Source organism: Phragmites australis, chromosome 1 (genome assembly GCF_958298935.1).
Source record: "Phragmites australis chromosome 1, lpPhrAust1.1, whole genome shotgun sequence".
In the NCBI taxonomy this organism is placed as follows: Eukaryota; Viridiplantae; Streptophyta; class Magnoliopsida; order Poales; family Poaceae; genus Phragmites; species Phragmites australis.
Window position 1 is genome coordinate 7754556 of NC_084921.1, and position 24453 is coordinate 7779008.

Genomic DNA, 24453 nt, shown 5'->3' on the forward strand with positions numbered 1-24453 from the left:
AGCCACCACTTCTGTCTCATTCAATGATAATGGTGCCTTCACAGTCTATGTGTTTGGCCCATTCCTCTCCTTCCCAAGAGCAATCCCAAGAAGCCGTGAATGGTCAAAGAAGCTACTCAAAACGTGGAAGAGGGGGCCCATGCTTCAATTGCGGTCAGTTGGGGCACTTTGCCCAACGTTGTCACTATCCAAAACAAGGTGATATGATAAATAATCCAATTATACCACCACCTCTTGGGTCACAGAAGGTCCCAGCTCTGACGCAGGGGAATATCCACATCATCACATCAAGGAAGCCCAAAAGGAGATCAGTGTGCTTTTAAGCACGCTCCCCGTCAATTCTCACCCAGTGACGGTACTCTTCAATTTGGGGGCCTCTCATCCCTTTGTCAAGCGAAGTTGTGCCACAACTCATGCTTTTGTTGTTGAAGCTATGCACACTCCATATCTCATAACAAACCCGGTGGGAAATATTCTCGAAGGATTTCGTTCGGGGTGCATAAATTCTCATCAATGAGTTACTTTTCTAGCTAACTTGATTGTGATTGACTCAATAGGTTTAGATATCATCTTGGGGATGAATTTGTTGACCCAGAATGGTGCGGTTATCAAGTGTGCCCCAAGATCCATATCTCTTGCAAATTCATTCAATGATCGGGTCACCCTATACCTTGATGAGAGTGACCCCCATCTCTATGCAATGGAAGGTGCCATCTCCATGGATATTGATCATATTCGCGTGGTGTGTGATTACCCGGATGCCTTTCTGAATGACTTACCTGGGATGCCACCGGACTGAGAAATCGAGTTCACCATTGAGCTTGTGTCTGGAACAACTCCAATATTCAAGAGTTCCTATCAGATGCTACCAAATGAGTTTGTAGAGTTGAAGAAGCAAATTCAGGAATTGCTAGCGAAAGGTTTCATTCGTCCGAGCTCCTCACCTTAAGAATGCCCTTCACTCTTTGTAAATAAGAAGGATTAGACTTTGCGTATATGTGTTGATTACCGTTAGTTGAATGCGGTAATTATCAAGAACAAATATCCGCTTTCTTGGATTGATATTCTATTTGATCAGTTGTCTGGTGCCCGGGTTTTCTCAAAGATTGACTTGAGATCGAGCTATCATCAAATAAAGATCCAGAAAGAGGACATTCTAAAGTTTCTCTTCTCACTATGGACTGTATGAGTATACGGTTATGTCCGTCGGCTTGACCAATGCGCCAGCGTACTTCATGTATTTGATGAACACAATTTTCATAGAGGAGCTTGACCGGTTCATCATGGTTTTTATTGATGACATTCTTGTTTACTCCAATACCGAAGAGGAACATATCAGTCATCTTTGTGTTGTACTGGAGAGACTTTGGGAACATCGTCTTTACGCCAAGCTTAGAATGTGAATTTTGGCTAAAGGAAGTCTCTTTCCTTGGACATGTTCTTTCTGAAGGTGGTGTTATAGTTGACCCGAGCAAGGTACAAGATGTGCTTAATTGGGTGCAGCCCCAAAGTGTTGCCGATATCCGGAGTTTTCTCAAACTTCTGGATTATTACCACAGGATCATTGAGAACTTCTCCAAGATTATCAAGCCGATGACTGAGTTATTGAAGAAGGATGTCAAATTCGAGTGGTTCGATGGGTGTAATGCGGCTTTCTTTGAAGTCCCATCTCACTACGGCGCCCGTTCTAGCACAACCGAATATCCACAAAAATTTCGATATCTATTGTGATGCCTCTCGCATTGGTTTTAGTTGTGTTCTTATGCAAGAGGGCCGAGTGGTTGCTTATGCTTCATGCCAGTTGAAACTCCATGAGGAGAACTACCCCACTCATGATTTGAAACTTACAACTGTAGTGCACGCCCTGAAAATTTGGCGGCACTATCTTCTCGGGAAGGTTTGTAACATCTACACCGACCACAAGAGCCTCAAATATATCTTCACCTAAGACGATCTCAACATGTGGCAAAAGATATGGCTTGAGTTAATCAAGGACAATGAGTTAAAGGTCCATTACCATCTGGGAAAGGCTAACGTTGTCGTTGATGCCTTGAGCTGAAAGGTTCAGTGCAGTTGTCTTTTGGTTTTGCCCAAGAGTTCCACGCTATGTGATGAGTTCCCGAGGCTTGAACCCGAGATGGTCTCGGAGGGGTTTATTGCTAACATGGAGATAAAATCCGCCCTCCTCGACTGAATCAAGGAAGCTCACAAGAAAGACAGAGACATGGGAAGGATCCGTGACAAGCTCAAGGAGGGGCAAGCTAGATGCTTTACTCTGGATAACGAGGGTGTCTTATGGTTTGGGACGAGAATAGTGGTTCCTAAAGTTCCGAAGTTGAGAAAGAAGATTCTAGGTGAAGCTCATGATTCATTGCTATTCATCCATACTAGGAGCACGAAGATGTATCAAGATCTGAAGCAGAGATTTTGGTGGACTCGCATGAAGTGAAAAGTCACTTGGTATGTCACCGAGTGTGATGTTTGCTAGAGAGTGAATGCCGAACACCTCAAGCCGGTCGGTACACTTCAGTCCCTACCTATCCCGTCCTGAAAGTGGGAGGAGATCAGTATGGATTTCATAATCGGATTGCCCAAGACCTCTCAAGGCTATGATTCCATCTAAGTTATCGTGGATCGGCTCACCAAGTATGCACATTTTCTTCCCGTGAAGACTCGATACAATGCAAAACACTATGCTAAGTTGTACCTCTTGTAGATTGTTCGTCTTCACGAAATTCCAAAGAAGATAGTTTCCGATCGGGACACTCAGTTCATCTCTCACTTCTGGAGAAGCTAGGAACCGAATTGTTCCACAGAACGGTCTACCATTCTCAAACCGATGGTCAAACCGAGAGGGTGAATCAAATCCTGGAGTACATGTTGCGGGCTTGTGTGCTCACCTATGGGAAGAAATGGGAGTTTTGCTTGCCGTTTGTGGAGTTTTAATACAACAACAGTTATCAATCCAACGTCCATATGGCTCTATTTGAATCTCTCTATGGGAGGAGTTGTCGAACGTCGTTAAATTGGTTTGAGTTTGAAGAATGGGTTTTCTTAGGTCCGGACTTGGTCAAGGAGGCAGAAGATCATGTCAAGACTGTCCTCTAATGAGAGCTAGCATTCGCTATTGGGGATTTCGTTTATCTCAAATTATCTCCACTCAAAGGAGTTCGACGCTTTCAAGTCACACGAAAGCTAGTACCTTGATATGTGGGACTATTCCAAATTTTTGCTCGACATGGAGAGGTGGCCTATCAATTGGACCTAACTCCGTCCTTCTTCGCTATCCACAATGTGTTTCATATCTTGCAACTGAAGAAGTGCCTCCGAGTTCCAACTGAAGTCATTGAAATGGCCAATCAAGACTTGCAACCCGATCTGACATATTGTGAATGACCAATCCAAATCTTGGATGAAGCGGAACACAAGACTCGATGTCATTCTACCAAGTTCATCAAAGTCCAATGGAGCAACCACACCGAGGACGAAGCAACTTGGGAGCGTGAGGATAAAATCCTCTCCGAATATCCTAAAGTTTTTGAGAACTTGTAAAGATTATTGTAATTTTGCATATTTGGACCATCTCACATGTCTATAGTCATCACCATGTTGAATGAAGAGTTTGTTACCAAAGGATTGTACTTAAAAACTATCCAATATGGATAACCATACTCCAGAGGCATTTAGAACCCAAAAACTCTTTGCTCCCGAGCGGTCTGACTGTTGGTCGGCAGTCTGACCATCGGCACAACGTCAGTCCGATCGCTAGATCCAAACACACTCTGTATAGATTCCGGTCTAATCATCGTGCTTGCGGTCTAACAAGTCGCGGTCTGATCGTGCCTAGCTACGGTCTGACTGCTAGCCCATGTGAAGGTCCAATGGCTATCATTTCGTTTTGTCGATGAATTTTGGTAAAATTCTTTTCCATTTGTAGGATATTCTCTTCCACTTCATCACCATAACCTTTCCCTGAGTTCCCCAAATCTCGGGTTCCAAAACATTAATTACTTAATTAGGCATGCCTAATCATAATTGCATTATGTTTTGTGCAATTTATTATCAATTTGAGTTTAAGCGCATTTAAAAAGTTATGTGTTTTGAACCTTCACGTATTTCCCCCACATACACGTGAGTATTTGAGAGTGAAAATGACTTAGAAGCTAATTATGACCCATAAATACTAAAAAGAAAAATAATAATAAAAATAAAATGAATGAGACTTTCAGCACCAAACCGCTCCTACGGTCTAAACGGGGCTCCCCGCGGTCTGACCGCCAGTACACAGAGCGTCCATTAAGGGGATCAATCACACACACTCTCTCTCTATCTCCCTCTCCCTCTCTTTCTTTTGCTCTCTCACTCTCTCCCCCACTCAAGCCCTAGAGAGAGAAGAAGAGATCACCTCGACGGCTTCGATGACCGAAGATTGATGGAGGAACCTTCCCTGAGCTTTCCAAAGACTTCCGCAAGGTCTTCCCCCTTTTTCACGCTCGTCGGAGGTGGCTCTTCCTCCCTAAGCTCCCTCAACCTCTCTGGGAGTCCAATCGGTGGATCGGAGCTCCCCCGAAGGATTCCAATAGAAAGTTCCTCTATGCCGAGGTGAATCTTCCCATGCCATCTTTCCGTTGTTTCCTAGCTCTAGTCGTCCGTTTGGATTTGAACCAAGAAACCCGAGTATACCCTAGATCTAGATCTCATTCTCGAGGTTTTACGTGTTCCGATCGTATATGTCGTCCGAACAATCATAGAAAATGTTCTTCTAGTATTATGAAGTACTTTGATGCCCTTCATCGTTGAAGGTTTCACCGAAGTCCTTGTCGACGACCCTGCAAAGGCGCTACCGGCAAGGGCTAGCGGCCTGACCGCCGCTAGGACCGATCTGACCACAGTTAGGATCAGAACATCCAAGTTCAAACACCTATAGTCTAATCGCCATCATGCCTTCGGTCAGACAGCTAGGCGCCAAAGCTCTCTGCTAGATACCGGTCGACTACCACTTCCACGTCGGTCTGACCTATGTACTTAGGTTACCTTATCCGGGGTTTCAAACTTTGAAACCCTAATCTTTTGGCGGCCTTCTGTAAATGTTTTTGAAACACGATGTTCTATTATTGTTCAAGCATACATCATATGTACACATTTTCATCATTTGATTTTTTATTTGATGCATTCGTATTTTGTCTAAGGAGTGATGTGTCGCCGTTCTTCATGGTCGAGATTGACGTTGAACTAGTTCTGAACGTGAGAGAAGCACCTGGAGCAGCAAGACAAGCATCTAAGCATATTGCACCCTTTTTATTTGAATCAAGTGGAATCTAAATTGATGAGTTACTGCTTAGGTATGTTTGCATGATTAGTGAGTCGATGTCGGGTGATATGGGTAGAACGTATGTTGATGCATTGCCTCTACCTTGAATTATTGATGATTTCTTATCTTTGTAACCTAGGTATGGTTTTGTTAATGTCTAACTTCAAAGGTTAATCAAAATGCTTAGCAATGCTTAGGTCCTCAGTAGAAGTCGAGCAACGGTGCGACCGTTGTTCGCGAGCATAGGGCTTACTTAATATTCATACTGATTATGATTATGATGTTGGGTGGTATGAGATGTGAGGATGAGGCGAGATGTGCGTGGTGCTAGGGGTAGGTCAGGAGAGGAGCTCGAATGGCATAGACTGCTTGCATCGGTAAAGCACTGATCATCGGTGTTGTTGGTTTTAGCACTTATCCGTACTTGCCAAATACTCAGATATGGGACGAGTAAACTAACAACCGTAAGTCGCCATGTTCATTTGACCTATGCGTCCAGTGTGTGAGCAAGGGCTTGTAGAGGCACCGAGAAGCGCCGATAAATCATAGTACATTCGGGGTTTCGGTGGCCTCCACATACATCAAGCATGGGGACAAAGGTTCAGGGTGGTTACAGAATCATCACTAAGGTAGTTGTGGTTTAGTATATGTTCTTACACCTAGCGGTTAAGGTTGCTTACGCATACGAACTTACTTAATCTTGTAGCCTACTCCTTGCTAATGCCTCAATTACATAAGCATTGGAGTTGATTATTATATGTACCCAATATGGATTAAGTCTTGCGAGTATATTCGTACTCACGCTGTTCTTTCAAGTTTGCAAGCGAGGAAAGGTTAGTTGTCAGCTACTTCATGTCCGCCGATGCTAGCAATGGGCAAGAATAGTGTTGTCTACAAGAGTGGCGTGCTTTTGGGTGAAGCCTAAGGACAAATGGCTTCGTCTAGTTGTTGTTGTTCATAGATGTTACTTTCCGCTATGTAGTATCTCTGTAAATTGTTGTAAATTATAATCTTCTTAATGCTTGTAATATAATTTAATTACTTGCTCTTTCTTAAACTTTATTGTGATGTTACCTATTGGAAAGGCATGTTTTTTTATCTTAGACACAAAACACGTGTTGGGACTACCGAAATGGTATTCTGGTTAATTATTGTAGTCATGACTGTTTAAATAATTGACTTACTGATTAATTAGAGTACTATTTGGATGGTTCCTCACAGAAACAAACTTTTTGATCCAAACAACCTCCTTTGCAACTTCAGAAGCTGCGATATACTCGGCCTCCGTCGTGGAATCTGCACCGTTTCTTGCTTGGAACTCTTCCAACTCACTGCTCCTTCATTGAGGTAAAACACAAAACCAGATTGAGATCTCGAATCATCCTTGTTGGTTTGGAAGCCAGCATCGGTGTTACCATTTACAACGAGCACTTCCTCACCTCCATAGACCAGAAACATATTCATAGTTCTTCTCAAGTACTTTAGGATATTCTTAATTGTTACCCGGTGAACTTCACCTAGGTTTGATTAGTATCTACTTGTAACACTTAGAGTATAGTAAACATCTGGGTGTGTACAAAGCATGGCATACATGATGGACCTAATAGCAGAAGCACACGAGATCATACTCATTCTCTCAAGATCATTAGGTGTCGAAGGACAGTGACTCTTACTAAGAGTAATACCATGTAATATTGACAAGAAAACTTTCTTGGAATCCTACAAATTGAACATTTTCAATACATTGTCGATGTATGTACTCTGGCTTAATCCGATTAGCCTTCTTGACCTATCTCCATAGATCTTTATGCCCAATATGTATGCTGCCTCTCCAAGATCTTTCATTGAGAAACTCCTTTGCAACGAAGATTTGACAGCATCAAGCATTGGAATATCATTTTCGATCAATAATATGTCATCTACATATAAGACCAGAAACACAAGTGCGCTCTCACTAACCTTTTTTAAACACAAGGCTCTTCTTCATTCTTGATGAAACCAAACCCTTTGACCACTTCATCAAAACAAAGATTTCAACTCCGAGAAACTTGCTTTAGTCCATAGATGGACTTTTGAAGCTTGCATATCTTCCTAGTATTTCTTGAATTGACAAAACCCTCAGGGTGTGTCATGTTCACATCCTCTCTTGGGTTTCCATTGAGGAAAGCCGTTTTGACATCCATTTGCCATATCTCATATTCATAATATGCGTCAATTGCTTGAATGATCCGAATAGACTTTAACATTGCAACAAGTGAAAATGTTTCATCATAATCAACTCCTTAAATTTGCCTAAAACCTTCTGCTACCAATCGTGTCTTATAAATATGAACATTTCCATCAACGTTTGCACTCAATTGTTTTAACTCCATTAGGTGGATCAACCAAGTTCCAAACTTGATTATCGTATATGGATTTTATCTTGAATCTCATGGCTCCAAGCCATCTCTCAGAGTCCTGTCCCACCATCGCTTCCGAGTAGTTTTTAGGTTCATCATTGTCCAATAATAGCATGTTGTGCTGCTTCGTGGTTAGGAACATAAACCTCTCAGGTGCACGACTAACCATTTCCGTCCATCGTGGGGCTAGTGTCTCCATAACATATTCTGCAACATCCAGTTGTGGTTCAGTAGGGGTTCAAACACTTTCTGATAGTTCCTGAATCTCTTTGAGTTGTACCATGATCCCACTTTCTTTTAGAGGAACTCTTTTTCCAGGAAATGCCATTCCGGACGATAAACACTTTGCCTTCTTCCCAGTTATAGAAGTAATATCCTTTGGTTTCCCTAGGATACCCCACAAAGAAGAATTTATCTAATTTGGGAGTGAACTTATCAGATATCAAATATTTTACATAGGCCTCACAACCACAGGTCTTAAAAAAAAGACTACACTGGACACTTCTCGGTCCATATCTCATATGGTGTCTTCTCTACAGCTTTAAATGGAACCCTATTTAAAGTGAACGTAGCAGTTTCTAGAGCATATCCCTGAAGGACAATGGAAGATCAGATTGGCTCATCATTGACCGAACCATGTCTAACAAGGTTTGGTTCCTCTATTCAGATACCCCATTCTATTGAGACGTTCTTGGCGGAGTCCACTGTGAAACGATTTCACATTGTTTTAGATAATCACCAAACTCATGGCTCAAATATTCACCTCCACAATCTGAACGTAAAATTTAATTGTCTTGCCTAGTTAAATTTGTACTTCATTCTGAAACTCCTTGAACTTTTTGAAGGACTTAGACTTGTGCCTCATTAGGTAGATGTAACCATATCTACTAAGTCATCAGTAAAAGTAATAAAGTACTAAAAACCACTTCTGGCAATAGAACTCATTAGTCCACATACATCTGTATGTACAAGGGCAAACAATTCATTCGTCCTCTCACTTTGACCAGTAAAAGGTGTCTTAGTTATCTTGCCAAGTAAATAAGATTCGCATGTATCAAATAATTCAAAATCAAATAAATTTAGAAGACTATCTTTATGGAGCCTCTGCATGTGTTTCTCATTTATATGACCTAAGCAACAATATAAAATAAAAGTGGGATTCAAATCATTAAGCCGAAGCTTCTTCGTATTAATGTTATAGACAGGGATATCCTCAAGATTTAGAATATATAATCCATTCACCAATAGACAAATACCATAAAAACATATCATTCAAATAAACAACACTTTTCTTTATTATGAATTCATAACCATCTTCTTCTAAACATGAAGAAGAGATCATGTTCTTACCAAGGCAGGAATATAATAACAATTATTTAATTCCAAAACTAATTCTGAGGATAGCGATAAGGAATAAACACCGATGGCCAATGCAACAACTTTTGCACCATTGCCAACATGAGCATCCATCTCGCCTCTCACACACTACCTAGTCATTTTCAGTCCCTACAACGATTTGCAAGTACGAATCATTGATCCGGTATCAAATACCCATGAATCATTAGGATGAGTAGCACGATTAATTTCAATAACATTTATATCTGAAGTGGAAGTCTTACTTTCCTTCTTCTTCTTGAGTTCTTCTAAGTATAGCTTGTAGTTCCTCCGCCAATGGCCAGGCTTATAGATCGTTATCACTTGACGTGCAGCGTAGTGGAAGAAGAGTTGAAGTAGACCGATCCATGCCGTGCGCGTCAAATTCCTCAAGAAGCTTCTCGATCAGATCTGCGACCAGCCCCGCATGGGTGGTTATGCTCCTCCACCAGCTCTGAGTAGGTGGTCATACTTCTCAACCAGTTCCTCGAGCAGGACTGTCGCGTCCTTGACCAACTCCAAGAAGGTGGTTGTACTTCTTGATCAGTTCCTCAAGCAGGTCTATCGTGTCCTCGACAAGCTCCGAGTGGCCGCGTCGTACTCCACAACCAAGCAAGCAAGTATGTCGACCAGCCAAGTAGGTTCTCGACCAGTCGGAAAGAAGCGTCACAATCTTCACACCGAGTAGATCAGCGCTGCAATAGCAGCAGCAACTATACAGTATCCACATGTACTAGGCAAGATCGCCGAGCGCTGATGTGCTAGCACCATACGCGCGGCTAGGGTTGTGGGAGATAGTGTGGAGGGTTGCGCCTAGAGTTTCGAAGTGGCTTACCTCGGCACGCTCCACGCCTCTTCTTATACAAAGCTCACTAATAGGCTTCCACGTTGGAATCCCTTTAGGACTTTAACACCTCATGTATCACAATCCAATCAAACTCATATACAAATCCAATTTGTATGTTTTGTTCTAACCCATTAAGTGTGTTACCTGTTAGGTTCATGTATAAATGACTACGACTCGGAAATCCTTTTCAAACAATAGTCAATAGCAGTCCCTAGTAGGATATGTTGACTCTCGAGTATACACAAAGATTATATCGGTTGAATCTTGATATACACATGCACTAATCCCTTTGCCTCATGATACCAGTCGAGCTCAAGGTGAGATATGTTCCACTCTTATGATAGCTCGATCATTCACTCATTCAAGTAGTGGATTCATCATGATTAACTCTTTAATAATATTGACATGGTCATGCACTTTCTCAATCCAACTACCTCGAGAGGCCTAGAGATATCTCTCACATATAAAGGAGGGGCAAATTCCATCTTGATCGCTCACACCCTACGACATGTTTCATGACAAATCCAAAAACTACCTTTATATCTACCCAGTTATGAAATATTATTTGGTAGCCCCAAAGGATGTCACTACACATTCGAGGAATCAATGACGATCTCAGGTCTAAGGATCCTCCAGGTACACCATCTGAGATAACAACTGTAGCACATTATAAATAATTATTCCAGTAGTATCTCAAGGTGGGTCTATCCAACATCATGTTCTCTAACATAAATATCCACAATATTTACCTGGTACCTAGTATCTCTATACTTATGATCCATGAAATATAATTATCAATTAATACATGTGCTAGTCTTATGAATCATCACAATGATATGTGACCAAGAATCAATTTAGAATGACATCATGATACAAACAAAGAGTTTCACGAACAAGTCACATATCATTAATGTGGATATTTATGTTATTTATTCAAAACTACACAAACATAGACGTGGTACAATCATCTCTATGATTGCCTTTAAGGCATATCACCTTCACACCGCCAAGGTGGTTAGCCACAAATCCCTCATGGTACCCGGACGCTGCTACAGGCGCATACGGAGGTGGGGTCCAAGTCACCATACGATGGCCATAGGTGCAGGTGTTGTGGGTGCGGCTGGTGCTCTGGTGGTGTTGCCTTGGCTGATACGGCTTCACTGATGACCAGCGATGATGGAGAAGGGTGGGGGAAGAGGTGCTCTCAGTGAGGGCCTCGCACGGACACGGACAGAGAGAGATAATTCCCGAGAAAAAGAGGCGGGGGCACGGTGATGATCACAATGGGCTCGGATCGAACGGGAAGGTCTTGATTGTGACTAGCAATGAGCAGGACAGGGCGACGACCATGGCAGCTCGGTGAGGAGGCGTTTGTGTATGCAGAGAGAGAGAGAGAGAGAGAGAGAGAGGGAGAGAGAAAGAGAGAAAGGAGGGGCTAGGGAGGTAGAGTAGAAGCATGCAGTGCTCACCATGGGGTCGGGCGGGACGGACGGCTGTCGGAGCTGGAGATCTACAGCAGCGATGGCGGCGCTCTATTTTTGGGAAAAATCGAGGGGAGCTCAGGTTTGGAATTCCTAGAATGTCTTCCTCTGGCGGAGCACATTGCTTGTGCGTCCTCAACCTCTTGTGGTATGCGCCTTTCTTCTACAAGTCTAGCGGTAAGCTCACCATGTCGATCTCCATCATCGGTGAGCCCCGGCACAAGCCCTTGCAGCCACAACACCTTGGTGACATCCTCGGTTCAGTAGAGCTCGCCTTTGTTGCCTCTTAATCGGAGTAGCACCACGATGAGCTTCATCACCAGCCGCCTTCATCCACCGTCACCCCGCCACCTCGATGCCTCTCTGATGCAACCAAGGCTACCCATGACCTCAGTGCGCTACGAGCGTGCTCAGCGCCCCGGCACCACAACTTGTTGTTGCCGTTCGACAGTGGCCGTCATCGCCATTAACTGAGCGGCCCCATCATCGATCCCCTCCATCATGCACACGCCTAGCATCATCTCCGGTCGATGCCAAGCTCACCTAGAGCTCCCTCACATCGACGCGGTGCCGTGAAGCTGCTCCCTTATCACCCTCAACTACCGCAGCCTCGTCGCCACTGTCCACTAGTGCGCTACGGCCGCCATCTCCTCACCTGTGTGCACACCTCCATGCATCTCAGCCAAGGGTGAGTTCGCAGGGCGACCACCTCTGTGCCGTCCATCGCCGACCCCGAGCTGCAGCCGCCAGCGACGCCAAGGAGTCGTCCTCGGGGAGCCGCTCATGGTGGATGTGTACTTGACCCCGTCTGGCAATGGGGGACCAGAGGAGGTGGTGGAGCGGTGGAGCGGTGGACCGTAGCATGAGAGCCCTGGCCCTTGCTGGAAGGTGATGAGTGTGGACGCCATGTTAGCAAAATTAAAATACTTGGATGCCATATTAGCGCCACCTGGGACAAAACTGGGTTCAAAACCACACAGGGAGGGAAAACATCTACTACCTCCGTTTAGGATATCGACACGGTCTCCAACAAGCACATTTGACTATTATTTTTGACAACTATCTCTTTATAAAAATTGACAAAAATTAGATGATGTTAAAGTATTTTTCATGATAAAATTATTACTATTATTTTCATGCGTTAAATCCTAATAGTTTTATGTATATTAGTGGTCAAAATTTTTAAAGTTTCACTGCACGTATTCTAGAACGACATCTATTTAAGAATAAATATAGTAGTTTTAATAGTTGATAGAGGTAAAATGTCTGATTTTACGATAAAAGGGAAAAAACAAACTCAGAAAATAGTTGAGAGAGACAAAATTAACTTTTTCTTTAAAAAATAGCCGGCTCATGAATAGCATCTACTTTTTTTTTCTCTACACATGGCCGGCCACATGCACGCGCGTACGTGACAAAACGGTGTTATTCCGGACGAATATGTTCCTCAGGCACGCATCCCATCAACAGTGAGACCATCCCATTCAATCAAGTCAGGATCATATCCGAAATCGACCGTTCATTGTCATGTTGTTGTGACCCACCCCTGCATTCATTTGAAAAACGACTGAACTCAGCTCTTGAGTCTTGACAACAAGAGGTGTCCATCGGTGGCACTGGGACCCCCTTAGCTTTTGGCTTTTGCTAACAACTTATATATTTCTAACATGTGTGTTAGTTTGTATCAACATGCTAAGACATCAATTAACCTTGCAGTTAACCTTTGAATGCGCGTTGTACACACTTTTTCCCCAAAAAAAAAACACAGAACATAGAAGATCTGCTCCATACTACAGTAATCTATTGTGCTTGTTGCTACCCTACCAACTTGCTGATCCGAGTCTTTCAGATAAGTGTATCAACTTTTGATTAGCTAGCCTTTACATTCTTCAGGGATAAGAGTCAATGAAAGAAAAACCGAAGTCACCCCTGTCGTGTCTTAGTTAAAACGACATGCTGAGTTTGTTCATTGAACCTGTGGAAACATGCATGACGCTACTTGTGTTAGCACAGGGGTTACCTGAAAACATGCTACACTTAAAAAGAGATATACGATGCTGGCTTCCATTCGGGATTTTTGCACGTTTGCCTGACCCTTTAGAGTGAATCTTGACTGCTTGCCTAACTTTGAACGTGCATGATAGGCAACGCACCAGACTTTCAACGGTACTTTTCTTCAAAATAGCTTCGTTTTGTAGGAGCAAGCTCGTAGGCCAACCTACGGAGAATTGGCCTTCTCCAATCCATCATCTCCTCCCCAATTGTGAATTCTCGGCTAGATATGAATCATGACGTTAAGGCCCATCGCTCCTTATTTTCAAAAGCTTAGTAGGACGGACGAGCTGACTTGACAACCAAATCATTGACCACTCATAAACTTAGCTTTTCATGTAAGTATCAGAGCTATTTCTAAAAAAGATATTGTAGTTTTCTCACGTGAAGGATAAATAAAAGATAAATTCACGATATATCATCAAATAACTATCTAATCCCTAGTATATTATTCATTATGAGAATGATATATGAGATCTAGATCATATGTCATCGACACTGCGATAGCATATAAGAAATATGACAATGTCCAGTGGCAAAACCTTGAATAATTTTGAGATATATCTTAATCTTCCTCGAGCTATGGTTATTTGAGATGAGGTGGCAATGGCGTTACTGATTTCTCTGGTACTCTGCCTGCAAATAGTCCATGTCTGCTAGCACGTAGTGACCCGCTAATCTCTGACCTCCGGGAGAGATAGTCTCAGAAGGTATTTGTTTTCTACACATACTAGAAATTATAGTAGGCTGGTTCACTCGAGCTTTCCCATCAATAGGCATCATCAAAAAAGAACAAAACGCAGAAACCAGAATAAAACCACTATGGAAATCCAGCTGCCCAGCCTGACATGACCTGACAGAAGATCAAAATTCCAGGCTTTCTTCTTTGACGTGCTAGGTGATTAATATTTTTATCCCGATGCATCGTACAAAAAGAAGACTCTGCTAATACTTTCACTTGGGCGGCGTTCACCACCAACCATTTATTCAAGTCGCAGTGTTCAGTAGTGAAGTGAAGAAAAGAATATATGGCCAGGCTAGCTAGGTTAGCAGCTAGCTCTCTCTATGTTGCTTGAGCATGTGAAACTCTCTTTGAGTCTTGACCACGGGTCTGACGGCCGGAATAAACCACGTTTTCTTTAACAACACGCGTGGTAGATAACTTTCTTCTCTCGTTTCTTATTTCTCTCTCTTTCATGAAAAAAAATATTAGATATCTCACACGGTTCAATTAGCTACAAAGGGATAAGAGGGGTGGCTGCGAAGCAGTGCCCCTTGCCTCCCTAGATCCGCCTCTTAACATGAAGAATCTAGAAGCAGGAGCGTACTAATGTTAAGACAATAGGTATATAAGGACACCGATTAAATTTTGAATTTACAGTGATTTATCATATATAGCAATCCATATATTATCTTCTATCTAATAAGTAGGACACTAAAATACTAGTTTAACAAGTGAGACATCTATTTTTTTCCCCTAGTCTGTCGCTGACTAGAAGATATAATATATCTCATTAGGCATTAACCATAGCACTAGCAGCAAGACCAGAGTATTTAACCACAGTCCACACAGACCACAGGGCAGGCAGAGAGTGGTTCGCCGTGCGAGAGTGCGAGTTGTTTATCTGTGCCGTTTGACGAGACCGGGCCATGCAAGGGCACGCGGGCAAGGCAACTCCCTCTTCTTCTTTTCCTCTAGCTCTTCCAACGGTGGCTCAACCGTGCGGTGCAGGACAAGAGGGTCACTGGGACTACGAGTTGACAACTCAAGCCGAGCTGTGACAAAGAGGCCTCTTCGTTCTGGCCAAAATGCGCACTGTTCAACGACATGACATGAGAATTGGGAATGGAAGAAAACAAACTCCAACTCACCAATGTCCAACCCCAAGGATGTCGCCAACCCGCTCGTAGCGCGATGGTTTGCTCGTCGATGAGCAAGTGATCGGCCAGAAGTTCAATTTTGGTTTTGCACCGTTTATTCTTTTGACAGCCTCGAGCACATATAGACCATAATAAAATGATGATGTCTTTATCCTTTGCCAAACTTTTCGGTAGGTATGTGTATAGGTTATAGGATTAATATGTGCTTTAAGACGTATGTAGGTGTATGTAGAGTGTGGTGTGCGTTTGAACGTGCGTTCAAATATAATTTGTACCCAGTGTTAAGGTTTAAAAAAATCAAGGATGTCAAATTTTTTATTTTTTAAACTAAAAAATTGCAAATATATACATCTATTTTCAAATATTATAAATCTAGACTTATGTTGTCGATATACTATATATTACACTTCTTATGCCGCCCTTTCAACAAGCGACCTAAGCTGTTAGTGACCTTTCAATGGTCGACTAGTCAACAATGACATATACGTCGGATAACACCGACCTATCACCCATTAAAAGAGCGACAAAGCCCTTCCAATGAAAAGTGTGTTATGGTATAGCGTGGTCAACCTCCCACGAGTTATTGTGCTCATTTGTTTCTTTCACACGCGCAAAGAGATAAAGAGGGGGAGAGGAGAGGAGAGGAGAGGGAAAGGGAGGGAGAGAAAAATGGTAAAGCCCTACTGAAATCCATATTTGATAAAGGTAAATATTCTATCTTAGTATTTTAAGAACCAGTTAGATTAGACATCATATCTAGTTTTGGACATAGATTAGGTATAAAATCTAGGATTTAGTGAATTAGATGTAAGGTTTTTAGTACAAGTTTTAACAGCAACATAAAGCAATTGTTAGATGTGATTTTTTTAAGGATAGTTATAACTATTGGATGTAGATTTTTTAAATAGTTGTAACTGTTACCTAGTTTTTTTAAAATATAGTTGTACTTATTTGACGTAAGTGTTTTAAGATAGTTATAACTATTGGACCTTGAGATAGTTGTAATTGTTTGACGTAGTTTTTTTAAATAGTTATGCTTGTTTGACATAGGTTTTTAGCGATAATTGTAATTATTTGACATAGGTTTTTTAGAAGTAGTTGTAACTATTGAACCTATTTACAGATCAGATCCTGGAGCATATCCTTAGGGAGAGTATCATGAACACCTTCGCTGGCTTTGACACCTTCCTCACCTCGCATCATACACGGGATGAGATTAGGCCCTCCTAGCTTGGTGGCACTCCTCCCGTAGGCACTCAGAAGACCTAGAAGGAGTACACAATGCTAGTTCCTAGCGACCAACCTTCGTGGATAGTCGTCATATCCGACCCGCTCACATACTCAACAGATCACATGAGAGCACGAGGCCGTATGGTGCCACGACATTTTGAGCATAGGGGATCCTTCCCCCAACAGGGACGCAATTAGGGAGCAGTTTACGGACTATATTACATGTATCATATATTGTAATATATCATATATTATGCATATGTTATTATCTTGTTAATTAGAAACGTGACATAGAACTCCAACCAACTGTCCCATCAATATTACGATATCAAATATCTCAAAAACAATCAATTCTAAAAATATATCAGAATATTCTTTTTTAAAATTAGTCTTAATTAAATTGAAAAAATTTACATCTACCTGAACAGGCTACAGGTAGCCATGTCAACCTCCCAATGGGCGATAGCTCCATATCACCCTTCCAACTAGCGACGTGTGTCTATTTGCAATTTCTAAAACAGACAAATATACTTGCAATTTTTATTTAAAAATATAAAAAATTCAAGGATGTCGTTTGTTCTTGGAAACAGCCCACTGGGCCGCGCACTATGGCAAGACCAAGTGGACCACCGAAAGCAACAACCAGCAAGCAATAGTAGTAGCAATAGGACAATGCAAATCGACGTGCACTAGCTAGAACAATGGATGGATCCTACAGAACCATCAGTGAGTTGACCTCGTTTTGTTTAAGTACAATGCATGTCAACATTTGTTTCCAGAACTGGAGCATTGAACAGCTCACACAATTGAATTCTGAACCATAAGGCAACCAGATGATCCAAATTTAATCATAAATTTTATTCATTTCTAGTGCATCATTGTGGATTGCACTGTAAGACATCTTTCGACTAAATTATCAAGATATGAAAGGAACCAATTTATTCTTTCATTGGCCTGTAGCCCTATACATTAGTATATGGGAGCTTTTGCTATCTAACCATTTCATGTATATTTTGTAGCTTGGACATCTTCCCTACAACAGTCCTAAACCCTCCCCCTAGGCAACCAAAGATCCACACAACAATTAACTGAAGAATTTGCTGTTTACCCCAGCTCTGTACAGCTGCATGAACTCAGGGCCACAGGCGGAGAGTTTAACCTCAGTATATGCGGGTACGAAGAAAACGTCACCTTCCTTTGCCTTCTCCCCATCTGACATACAATCTATCTGAACCTCGCCTTCCCCGGTCATGACGAGGAAGATGGATGGACCTGGTACCGGGGTTATCACAACCAGCTCACCTGGAGGTACCAAGCAGCAATCAACCTCAAACTCTTCAAATGGAGGGGTGTAGCGCCTTACATATGGCTGCACAGGAACCCCACGCAAGATTTCCGGGAAGATCTGCATAAAGGTTACTCGGTGATTACATCCACAGCTTTCTGAGGAATATCGTAATTCATATGGATTAGATAAGAAAATCACAAAATCATGACAGTCGCATGGAACAACTGATTATCAGTGGTTTTTGCTGAGTTAGACATGACATATTCCCTTGCTAAATTTCATTATTTGATAAAAAAAAAGGTATTTAGAAATTAGAGTATTTCCATGAATGTGTAGAAGGGGCATGAGAACAAAAAACAGAGCACTTCCCCTGAAAATATACATGTTTTAACACCAAAGAGAAGATGAACCTAGTGCGCCTAGGCACTAACTTGTAAGGTTCAACATCATAAGAATAATGATCCATGGATAACAGTGAATACAATTTTGAAACATTGGCCATTAGAAGATCACTAGCAGCACGTAAACATGACAGAAATACTTGCCAAATAAAAAAAAAATTGCTAAGCCTGAAGGACAGAACAAGTAAATGCGAGACAATTGTAACAATGAAACTCACCTGTTTGTATGTCAGCATTGAGCAAAGAGTCTGCACATCTATGTATTTAGGTGTCAACCCAGCACGGACAACGTTGTCTGAAGTGGCCATACATTCAATGCATTCCCCGGAGAGGTATGCATGAGGTTCATTTGCACCAATATAAAGTGCTTCACCAGGACTGAGCTTGACATAGTTAAAGAAAAGTGCTGCTAGAACACCAACATCTTCTTGATACTGTCTCTCCAGTGACAAAACCAGTTGTTCTTTCTCTGTTAAGGTCCTAATCTGAATAGAGAAAGACATCATGAAAGACATCATCAGTCAAGACAGAATCAAAGGATTCTCAAATGTTGTTCATCATATTTATCAAAAATGCCAAGATACGGAGAGGTACAATAGTGAATACTGATGTAGCGTGTACTTCTTTTTGGAGAGAAAAAAAGGAGCTTGTCTGTCTAGTTCCTTATCAGTTATCACCACTCAGGGGTCTTTTTAAACTAGAGGAAATTGCACCGCACATACTTGTACATTTGAATTGTTGCAATACCAACCTATAGTTTAGCAAAAATGGCAGCTTAGTGCCTATATATTCATTTTAGTTCATGTCTGTTGAGATTTGGCACCTGCTTTCCAAATTTTCGGTGGTAATTATACTTATATGCCCAAAAAGATTAGGTGGTAAATTGCCAAGTTTGAAAGTGCAGGTGGTTATATGACAAAATAGGAAATGTAGTGGTACCACCGGTGCAAACGTTCAGTTTTGTCTTTATTAGAACAGGGAAACAAAGTGAAAGCATCACCCAAGTCATCTCAAACAGAAGGGATGATGACATGATGTATATAAAAATGGCAACCTAGGGTGCTCATCAGTTTCTGTTAATTTTACCTTTCCTATTTGTAATTTATTCTACTAACCTAGCTATGTAATCACGGGAAAAAGCGGCAAGAAATTCAACAGCATGGCAAAATCTCTAGATTTCAATCATTTACCACTATCTGTTAGTAATAAATACTTGCAGTTTCCAATCGTTCCATGTCCCAAATACAATATATCCAACATTAGAGGCTTTGTGATAAACGTTAAAAACTTGTCAGTTATGCTGAACATGTGTTCTTTGCCATCAGATCCAATGCCATGGTGTCATGTTAACATCTGTTATTTAATCCTAAATGTGTTTTAACCAACATAATATTTTTCTTTGCAAGCAACAGACCGCCTTGTAATCTACAATGCAACCTTAACATTCTGTCGTCTTAACGTTTAACATAAACTACCCAAGTTTGGCACTTTCAGAATTGTGTTAGTTGCAAGCTAAAGTGCTCCAAAGTTCCAAAAGTTTGCAAATGCAGTGTTCAACTCAATTTCAGATGGGAAAAAAAGATCAGTCAGTTCAGTTCCATGGCAGCATGCCAAATCTGTAGTTATGCACTCGTCTCAGACAACAGCACTCCCACTCTTGGAGCAGCGCTGCAACAATCCACACATAACATTTCCCTTGCACGCCAAAAATAATAGTCGTAATTTCCCAAAGAACTCAGGAGTTTTATTTCACCAATTGGTCTTCAAGTGAAATATCATCTTTCTTAAAATTAACAACCAAAAAATGGTTCTAGTTAATATTCTTCTTCTGGCCTTATGGATATATGTGCGCAGGGTGTCTTGAAGGGCACATATCTAGCCTAGATCAAACCTTGTTTCAATGGTAGCATGCAACCCTCTCTATGAGCTGTCCAATTAACATCTACAACGATTACCATAAGCTTGATCATAAATGGCAGCAAACCAACAAATGGAGTTCATTCCCACACAGATCAGAGCAGACATCTCAAGGTATGACCATGTCTATGGAACCCTTTCAAAAGGGGAAAGCATTGGAACAACCAAAAACTTAAAGCATTTAAGCAGCTAATATGTCTTTTTACTAGTACTTCGTTCTCTATAGCTTGAATGCATCATAAATGAAGAACCAGAGAGCAAGAGAAATTATTTGCTAGCAATCTCCACGCTACAACAAAATATATGAAACTTAATACAACTGATGTCATATGAAACTGTAAAAGGTCAAAACAATTATAGCTCAAGAAAAAAAATGTCACCTTGCTCTCGGTATTCAGGCGACTGATCAGTTTCCCAATTGCTTCAGAAACCACATCTTTACTTGCTGTCATTAGCTTAGCAAAAGCTGATTGCAAAGTGGATTTTACTTCATTACCCCCATCACACTCCTTCATACTCATCAGCTTGCCAGCATCTTCATGCCCAACTAGCCCTTCAACTTCAGGTACAGTCCTCAAAACATCCTTGAGCTCCTTTATCATGGTATAAATGGTATGTTAATTTATATGTAGAGGTTTGTACTTTTCAGTCCTAAAACATCAAATAAAATAGTAAATATTTCCTCTTAACGAAACATCAAATAAAAAGGAACGGAAAGACCATAAAATGATTTTGCTATAGCGAATCAGCTGTCTTCCTGCTGCTGGTTTTTCTCCTGCTATCATCAAGCACATGTCCAATAAATCCGATCCAGTATTCATTCGAAACACATCCATTCAGTGGACTAGGAAACCAAAGATGTGCACCATCTGACGCAAAACTTTTTCTTTTGACAAGATACTAATTCCTTAAATGACCCTGCTTTTACTCTCTAGTCTCTACAATTTAGAATTTATACTCATGGCCTACAGACCTACACTGCGAAATAATGATCCAGAGCTGGCTGCTTTTCAACAGAACATACATAGTTTGCTCGGAGTAACATGAATTGGCAGTGAGTGAATGAATATAAGTACAAAAGACCAAAATTGAGGACAAGGGTCAGCATTGGCAAAATACAGCATTGAACTTAGACATTGTGTCTCACTGCTTAACTAGCCAAAACTCAAATCCAATGCTGATGTCACCACTAATTTAAGTTTTAGTAATATCCAACACTACATAGTTAAAGTACTAAAAGTTTTATATCCCTTGAAAAAAAGTTCAATTTTGTTAGTCCTTACTATGACCAACTTTTAGACTGACAACTAATGGGTTTAACCCTTACTTTATTATACAGAAAATTCTTAAACTTGCTACAATAACTTTACTATGTGTCCCCTACGCTACACCTAATAAAAAGTTGCATTTCCCTTTCCAATATTTTCCCCCCTTTAGCTATGACATGTCAATGTATATCATAGATGTGATTTGAAAAGCATATAAGAGCATTGTCCTGGAAATTATGTCATGAGGGTTATGTGGGACAGTAGTTCCCCGTCAACTCAATCTACTCTCTAAACTTGAGAAAGCAGACACAATGGAAATTATTGGTGCACACTCTTTTTTTAAAAAGTCAACACACGGTGCTATTATGAAACAAATATTTTGTCTGATTTCTTTTCTAAATACGAAACCCAATCATAAATTTGTATGCCCACTACTTCCAGCTTAAGCTATCAAACTACTTGTTGCACCTATCAAGAACACCACTTTGAAAGTCTGAATCATTTGGTCTGGCCATTGAATAGACCTGAACCATCACGTCTACTAACTAATTCATCCATGAGACCTTCCAATGATAGGACTTTCTTCATCTTAGGTCGTAGCGGCCACCCCAACATCAAAATAGGGAGAACGAAAGCATATTGATCACAATGGATTAAAAATAAGTGAGGTGTACGTCTGTACGCTTTTAGAAAAACAGTTTGGTGCTACTTTAGAATAAGTAAACGCGTACTTTCCATTCGGTCTGCTCATGTGCATTTGACCTTACTAGCCCATAGTTACAAAGACAAACGGTTGGCTGACAAGACAAATAAAAAACAAGCGCAATTCAAAATCTCAAACTCGGCGAGAGAAAGGGAAAAAAGATTTAGAATAAACAAATCAAGTTTTGGACACGTACCTCAATACCGGCAAAGCCGCAAAGCGCCCGGAACTCGGTGATGGCGATGGCCATCTCCGGCTTGTGGTTGCTGTCCTTGTAGGTGGAAGGCCGCAGCACGTGCAGCACCTCGGCGAGCTTCTTGTCCGGGTGCGCCTGGATCGAGAGCGCCTTCGCCACCGACAGAACCTGCAATTGCCAACGCATCACCGAGTTAACTAGTGTTCGAGACGGAAAAAAACACGAAACGAGAAACAAGCGAAAAGCGCGGAACCATTAGTTAACTAGTACCACCTTGACGAGGAATGGGAGGTCGCCTCCCCACCGTGCGGCGACGGTGGGTCCAAGCGCGTCGGGGTTCCGCGCGAGCCAGTCCCTGAGGAGCGCGCCGTCGTCGAGAAGCGCTGAGGGGGCCGAGGGGTGCGTGCCCATCCAGAGCTCGGCGTAGGGGCAGTCCGGGTCGGGGTCCGGGTCGCCGGCGAGGCGCGCGACGAGGGAGGCGCCCCCGCGTCGGCCCCACTCGTAGTGCTGCACCGCACAGCGCAGCCGCAGCAGCCTCCGCGGCGGCGGCGGCGGAGACGGCTCCACGTCGCGTGGCGGGGAGGCCGCCGCCTCGGGCTCCGGCGGAGGCGGCGAGCGCGGGACCTCCATTGGGCGGAGATTTGGACTTGGAGCGGCTCTGGGTTTGGGGACGGTTGGAGGGAGGGATGGGTGGGGGGTTTGGATTTTAAAGGGGAGGGAAGAGGCCGCCGCGGGCGAAGGGCGCAGGGAGACGACGACGAATCGCCCGATGCGGCTGTGATGGGCGTGGGTGGGGACGATTGCTTCTTTCCTTCGTCGCTTTTCTTGTCTACTTGTTTCTAAGAAACCCCTTACAAAAATAGTTTCTTCTCTTTTGGGTGCCTCCATGAGCAAACACGTCTGAACAGCAGCGAGGAGACAGATTTACGGCCTGTTTGTTTCCAGCTGCTTTGGCTTCTGCTTCTGTCAGAAGCCAGAAGCCAGAACAAACGGGTTTGCTGAGAAGTGATTTTTGAGAAGTCAGAAGCTGCTTCTGAGGAAAATGAATTATATACTGAAAAGCTCGCTGAGAGTGGCTTTTCTGAGAAGTTATGTGCTGAGAAGCTAAAAATTTATTGTAGAAACCAACCATCTATTTCCAAAAGCAGCTTTTCAGAAAAAACAAAAGCAGAAGTTTAAACAAACAGACCCTTACTGATTTAGCTCTGAGGGGGCCAAATAAGAGATACAAAGTAATTATAGTTTATAAGAGGACCAAGTGGTATTTACGCCAATAAATTCTTCAAGGTATCAAGAATTATAATGCAAAAATTCAGATGCCGCTCCTCCTCGAAACTGCCTAGAGGTTACAGACACAAATTGTAACAGTAGACAAAAGTTGAGAGTTAATCGGCGGAAATAAAGGTTGGTTTGGTAGAGCTCTTATAATAATTTCTCGACTAGAATCAGAGGAGCTCTATCGAACAGTAGTTTTCAGGTTTTAACTATCTGAGTGAAACACATAGAAGTGATTCTCTGAAATAAACTAAAAGCTGGAAAATTGAAAAAAGCAACTTTTTCTGATTCACTTCTCGCACAGAATCATTTCCTCCATATAGTTTATTCTAGATAATCACTACAAAATTATTTTCAACTACAGAATCACTTCTAAAAAAAATCATCCTCTACAGAAAATTTAAATTAGAGAGAGTTATGCCTTAAAAGTGCTTACATGGTGCGTGCACTCCATCAACCGTGGAAAGGTGTTTGGACCCAAAACACTAGGACTAGCAATTCTCAAATCATCGACGCTCAACAGTTTGTTGTTATGCTCATGTAGTCAATTGTTTGCCCCATTGTTTGGACTAACTCAAAACACATTGTGCCAATACTTACTTATTCCTTGTAACTCGTATCTCGTGCTCATCTACGTAATTTGCTGCGTATTTGCTAACAACTGTGACTATTTTGTGTGTGTTTTTATTTTTCACTAAGAATAGCATAGCATGAACTAGTAAGGTCACCTCATGCATGCTCACACATCAACAACCATGCGGAGTTGTCAAATAATGTAAGTTATATCGCAATCTAATTGTTTGTTCATCTCATTGGCAACATCACAGAAA

At 41.9% G+C, this 24453-nt stretch overlaps 1 protein-coding gene across 1 annotated transcript; it reads right to left on the reverse strand.

Moving 5' to 3' along the window:
- Positions 1-17409: 17409 nt before the first annotated feature.
- On the reverse strand, positions 17410-23133 carry LOC133902077 (mannose-6-phosphate isomerase 1-like). Its single transcript, XM_062343689.1, has 5 exons — positions 22622-23133; positions 22349-22516; positions 20562-20774; positions 18483-18749; positions 17410-17980 (listed from the first exon to the last, which is right to left on the reverse strand). The coding sequence occupies exons 1-5, from the start codon at positions 22976-22978 to the stop codon at positions 17660-17662; spliced, it is 1326 nt and encodes a 441-aa protein (XP_062199673.1). The 5' UTR covers positions 22979-23133; the 3' UTR covers positions 17410-17659.
- Between the last annotated feature and the right edge of the window lie 1320 nt (positions 23134-24453).

Excerpts from the sequence above, each read along its gene's own strand:
- LOC133902077 (XM_062343689.1), bottom strand. The coding sequence starts at position 22,978 with ATGGAGGTCCCGCGCTCGCCGCCTCCGCCGGAGCCCGAGGCGGCGGCC. Across the intron at positions 22,517-22,621 it reads ACCTCCCATTCCTCGTCAAG|GTTCTGTCGGTGGCGAAGGC; the intron begins GTGGTACTAGTT and ends TGGCAATTGCAG. Across the intron at positions 17,981-18,482 it reads CAATGCTGACATACAAACAG|ATCTTCCCGGAAATCTTGCG; the intron begins GTGAGTTTCATT and ends ACCTTTATGCAG.